The sequence below is a fragment of the Salvia hispanica genome, chromosome 4 (assembly GCF_023119035.1).
Source record: "Salvia hispanica cultivar TCC Black 2014 chromosome 4, UniMelb_Shisp_WGS_1.0, whole genome shotgun sequence".
NCBI lineage: Eukaryota > Viridiplantae > Streptophyta > Magnoliopsida > Lamiales > Lamiaceae > Salvia > Salvia hispanica.
Window position 1 is genome coordinate 6,844,145 of NC_062968.1, and position 5,808 is coordinate 6,849,952.

General features: G+C 33.7%; 1 protein-coding gene across 1 annotated transcript; it reads left to right on the forward strand.

The window, feature by feature from the left end:
- The first annotated feature begins 2,738 nt into the window (after positions 1–2,738).
- Positions 2,739–3,357, forward strand: LOC125219063 (transcription factor MYB56-like). Its single transcript, XM_048120926.1, has 2 exons — positions 2,739–3,068; positions 3,148–3,357. The coding sequence occupies exons 1-2, from the start codon at positions 2,784–2,786 to the stop codon at positions 3,181–3,183; spliced, it is 321 nt and encodes a 106-aa protein (XP_047976883.1). The 5' UTR covers positions 2,739–2,783; the 3' UTR covers positions 3,184–3,357.
- Positions 3,358–5,808: the final 2,451 nt, after the last annotated feature.

Sequence of the window (5,808 nt, forward strand, 5' to 3'; positions counted from 1 at the left end):
TATCAACAACTAATAAGATAATGTCAATAACTTTTAGCATATGTTAACAACTAAAAAACAACTCTGATTGTTGTAGACATGACTTGTACGTGTAGATAACATGACTTATAATTGTTGTTGACATGGTTTCTATGTATAGTTGACATGGCTTGTACGTGTAGTTGACATAGTGTGTAACATAGTTGACATGGTTTGTACGTGTAGTTGACACGATATGTACCGTAGTTGACATGACTTGTATGTACCGTTGACACGATATGCACCATAGTTGACATAATTATATTAGTTGTTGGCATGACTAGTATATATAGTTGACATGATTTTTAATTGTAATTAACCTTAAAAACATGAATTGTAATTGTAATTACCCCTCCAGGCAGGATTGGGGCAGCCTGGACGCCCTCATCAGCGAGTAGCACGGAGGCAAGTCTGACTCCAACTTGTATTAAAATGTCAACAACTTATAACCAAATGTCAACAATTTTCAGCCACTCATTCACAATTTTCGCGCAATGTCAACTACTCAAACATTATGTCAACTAGGGGGCATAATTGTCATTTTCGCGATGTCAACTACGGAGACATTATGTCAACTACAATGTCAACAGCGAACATTATTTATGTCAACTATGATGTCAACAACAAATTTTATTTATGGGAACCACGATGTCAACAACAAACGTTATTTATGTCAACTATTATGTCAACAACAACATTTTACAAATAATTAATGTCAACAACGAATATTTTCATGTCAACGACCTATATTATTTATGTCAACAACAACGTTTTACATATAATTCATGTCAACAACAATGTTTTACATATAATTCATGTCGTTGAAGCCGGATTTGACTGCAGAACAATACGGCAACGATCCAAGGGCCTTTGCTGCGAAGTCCGCTATACGCTCCCTCACAGCTGCTTTAGACTTGTTAAATGTCACCTTTCCATAAAACAGTTCATGTTTTAATTTTCAATCAATCAATCAATCTCAAGTGCAATTAGCATGTTATGCAGCATTGCAATCTTCAACTAAGTAATTCGAGCTTTATACTACACAACCGCGCTTGAAAAAAAAGAACCACACACAAGATTTCATGAATTATAAGATCAAGAACCGATGTAGGAGATTCACAATGTACCTGATGGTGGAAAAAGGCTTCCAATACATGGAATGTTGATGAAGAGTTGATCTTATTAGCTATATGCAGAGCCTTAGAAGTTGCAAATGAATTATCATGATAACTGCAATCCAATCAGATTCATCTCTCAAATTATGCAAATTGCATAAGCAAGCAATCATAAATTGGAATAACAAATCCTACAACATAATGGGAAAATATGTAAACAAACTGAAACAGATAATGTCAACTAGCATATCTTAATTGACCCACACCAACACCAACATCTCAGACATTATATCATGGACTCTCAACCCTATCCATAACACCTTCCTCCACCAACAAACACCACAGCAGAGGTTGTTCAGACAGGGGAGGTTGCATTTTGCATACAACTATTTTGTATATCAACAAAATGTCAACAAAGAGTATAGCTACATAGAATATTTAACAGGTAACATACATCAGACATCCTATCATGGACTCTCAACACTATCCATAACCCCTTCCTCCACCAACAAACACCACAGCAGGGGCTGTTCAGACATGGGAGGGTTCATTTTGCATAAAACTATTTTGTATATCAACAAAATGTCATCAAAGAGTATAGCTACATAGAATATTTAACAGATAACATACATCATGCCAACAGATTTGCATTTATGTCAACAGAACATCAATTTAAATATCAATAGTGCGTTTATGTCAACAGAGTATAATTCACCAACATAACACAAAAAAATCATGTTAATGAAACAGAATATCAACAAAGAGTATAGCTACAGAGTATAATTCACCAACATAACACAAAATTTGACAGGTAACATACATCATGTCATGTCAACAGAGTATAATTCACCAACACAACACAAAAAAATCATGTTAATGAAAATCAAACCAAATTACCTCCACCATTCGTCGACGTCGACTCGGAATAAGATGAAGAATCCATCAGATAACACTTAGGTGTTGATTATGAAGTGAAATCGAAGCTAAAGATGAAAAAGAAAAAAAATAAAAATTGATTAGGAAGAAATTTGACTGGGCATCAACAAATAAAACATAAAAACAGAATCAAAGTAGATAAAATCGACCTAAAAACTTCAAATTCAACACCGAAATTCGTCGATTTGTCTTCTGTTTGAAAATTGATATCATGGGGAAAATTGATATCATGGGGAATCGTTTGAAAAAATCTCAATTGATCATGGACCTATAGATAATTATAGGTCCATGATCAATTGAGATTTTTTAGGCTAATTGAGAAATGAGATGCAATATCAGCACACTCATTTTTATTAAATGAGTGGTCCAGATTTTGCCACACAAAAAATATTTTCAGATTAATTTATTATGAAAGGGTAGAATAGGACACTTAGGGTGCAAAGGAGCCTAACGCACCCCTATATATATAGAGAGAGAGTTGTGATCAATGTCGAACTATTCTTAAGGACCGAACTAGAGACCAAATTATGGCCCTCCATCTTCTAAATCTTGTGGTTAGGATTAATTTACCTTTATTTCATTATTTTACCCAACAAAGCTTGCTGAAGGGTATTTTGGGGAATCAATATATTATGATTACTTCCCCTTCTTCCTCCTCAATTCTTCCCATCACTCTCTGACCTCTCATCACTCTCCCCTTCCTCCTCCTCTCCAATGCTTTTTCTCGGCATGAGAAATCTCTCCATCGCCCACAATAATGTCGCACCAGAAAACTGGGGCTTCACCTCCTCCCATTCCGGCGCCAATCATCTCATCGATCTCAACGCCGCTGTTGAATCCGACGATCAGGATTTCTCCGACATGCATTCCCACGGCGGCGGCAAGGCCAAGCTCTGCGCCAGAGGCCATTGGCGCCCCGCCGAGGACACCAAACTCAAGGAGCTCATTGCTCTCTACGGCCACCAAAATAGGAATCTTAATAATTGGACGGAAGATCTGGTAATTAAATTAATCAGTTCTTTCTCAATAATCTCAACATTAAAAATTGAAATTCAATATTTTTTTTGTGATTTGGAAGGGAAAAGCTGCATGCTGCGGTGGTTCAACCAGCTGAACCCGAGGATAAACCGGCGGGCGTTCACGGAGGAGGAAGAGAGGCTGACGGCGGCGCACCGGTTGTATGTATTTTGAAGGATTTTGAAGGATTTTTGTTGGAAATCATAGCGGTAGATTGAAGGAATTTTTCGGAGTGGAGAAGAACGGATGGAGAACTGTGTTGTATGTATAGTTTGCGAAGAATTAGTATCGTAATGAACTAAATAACACACGTGATGAAGTTATAAGCTCAAATAATGAAGTAATATGAACTGAACTGTTTTGTATGCATAGTTTGCAAAAAATTAATCAATATGATGTAATTTATTTTCAGTGGGTATTACTTTATTTTTGTAGTTTTTTATTTCATTACAGTAAGTTTATTACTTCAGTTCATTATCTAATAAATTTAAAGTGAAAATGTTTTTACTTCATTCCAGTTGGTTTTTACTTCATTCAAGTAAGTTCATTACTTCATTCCAGTACGTAATATATTGAAAATGAACAGATTTTTACTTCATTCCATATTACTTCATTTAAATGAGTCGTTACTTCATTCAAACAGTTTTTTAGTTCATTGCATGCAATAGGTTTTCAAATGATTTAACACATGTTTCATTCGAATTCATTGAACTAGATTTTTACTTCATTCCAGTTGGTTTTTACTTCATTTCGGTTGATTTTTACTACATTCAAGTAAGTTTATTGCTTCATTCCAGTAAGTAATATATTGAAAATGAACAGATTTTTACTTCATTCCATATTACTTCATTTAAATGAGTCGTTACTTCATTCTAACAGGTTTTTAGTTCATTGCATGCAGTAGGTTTTCAATGATTTAACACATGTTTCATTCGAATTCATTGAACTAAGTTTTTACTTCATTCCAGTTGGTTTTTACTTCATTTTAGTTGATTTTTACTTCATTCAAGTAAGTTTATTACTTTATTCCAACACGTAATATATTGAGCTAGGTTTTTACTTTATTCAGTGTAAACAATAGTATAATTTATTCCAATAGATTTATTACTTCATTCAAAAATATAATTACTTTATTGAACTAGGTTTTTACTTCATTCCATTCCAGTAGGTTTTTAGCTGTATTTTTGGAGTTTTACATGCCTAGATATGTTGCAAGCTAGCTTTTGGCACGTTGATTTGGGATTATCACTACTAATTGCTGTCATTTAATTATGGCCTATCTAGATTAGCTGATTAGGTGGATGTTTAATTTACATGAGAGACGCACAGAGTTGCCATATGAACACGTATATAACAGTAATTATTTTATCTGAGTTTTTTTTATATCTAACCATTTATAATAAACTCAAACTCATTTTTAAATACATATATAGCTCACATTAAAAAAGTAATTTTATTCAAATAAATTTTTGAAGTAGCTACAGTATACCGACATACTTGATGTAATTCCATAAAAAATGCAAAAACGAGTTTGTGTTTATAATATACTAAAAATGAGATTTGATGTTTGGTTAGCGATGACATTTCAGCCCACATGACATCCAGACTCACTTACGAAGGTGACTCCAACCCCCAATTGATTGTTGGAGGATAAATATTATACTACCAATTAAGTCGCACTTACTCATTAATTTGGTAATTATATTTGATATTTTTGTATAGTTACTTTACATGTTAATTGCATTTACAAGACAAAGTATACTACTTCTTCCGTCCCGACTAAGATGACACATTGCTTAGCCGGCACGTGATTTTAGGAGTTATTGGTTAAAGTCATGTTTAATTAGAGAGAGAGAAGGTGGTGGGTGTAGGTATTAAAGTAGAGAGATGAAGATAGATGGATATTTTAATAGGAGTGAGAAAAAGTGGTTGAGTGTATTAATTGGAGAGAGAAAGTTACCAAAAAAGGAAATGTGTCATCTTAGTTGTGACAAACTAAAAAGGACAGCGTGACGGAGAGAGTAGAAAGAAACCGAATGTGTGCCTAACGGAGAGAGTAGAAAGAAACCGAATGTGTGCCTAATACTCAAAATAAGAGCAATTAACTATATAGAGTTTCTCATTGTATTAAAAAAAGAGTAAAAATTATTGCATGCATGATGCATCCACAATGATTTAGGTATGTTCAGAGAGGATTGTTAGAATTAATTATTCACTCTCTTTAATTTGGATTTCAATATTAATTCTACTTGTTGCTGTCTAACCTAAACTAGATTTTTTCTAGCTAACTTTTATATATATTGATTAGTATGTTGATTTGGTTATTTCAATTTGTCACGCGCTTTATAAGATATGGTTATAATGATCACTAACTTGGCCTAAAAAATGTGGCATGCATGCAGCGTAAAGAATAAAATACTATATCGTATATGGTTTGAAAATATCCAACTTCTTGATCATATCCTTAGCAGTTTCATGTGGTGAAATATAATCAAAGCAAATACAGTTCTCGACATCTGATCAGTAGAAATCGATTATATTCATTTTGACGTATAAAGTTAGCCTTTTTTAGATACAAAAGAAAAAAACAACAAACTCACATAAAAAATAGCAAAAATAATAATATAACCATCATCACAAATTCTAACACTTTTGAAAGGTTGGCCCAAACAACACATACATAGAGGAAATAAACATAAGGCATCCGCTAAAATGTACGAAA

Coding starts and splice junctions, on each gene's coding strand:
- LOC125219063 (XM_048120926.1), top strand. CDS start 2,784: ATGCTTTTTCTCGGCATGAGAAATCTCTCCATCGCCCACAATAATGTC. Junction 3,069..3,147: donor ATAATTGGACGGAAGATCTG/GTAATTAAATTA, acceptor GTGATTTGGAAG/GGAAAAGCTGCATGCTGCGG.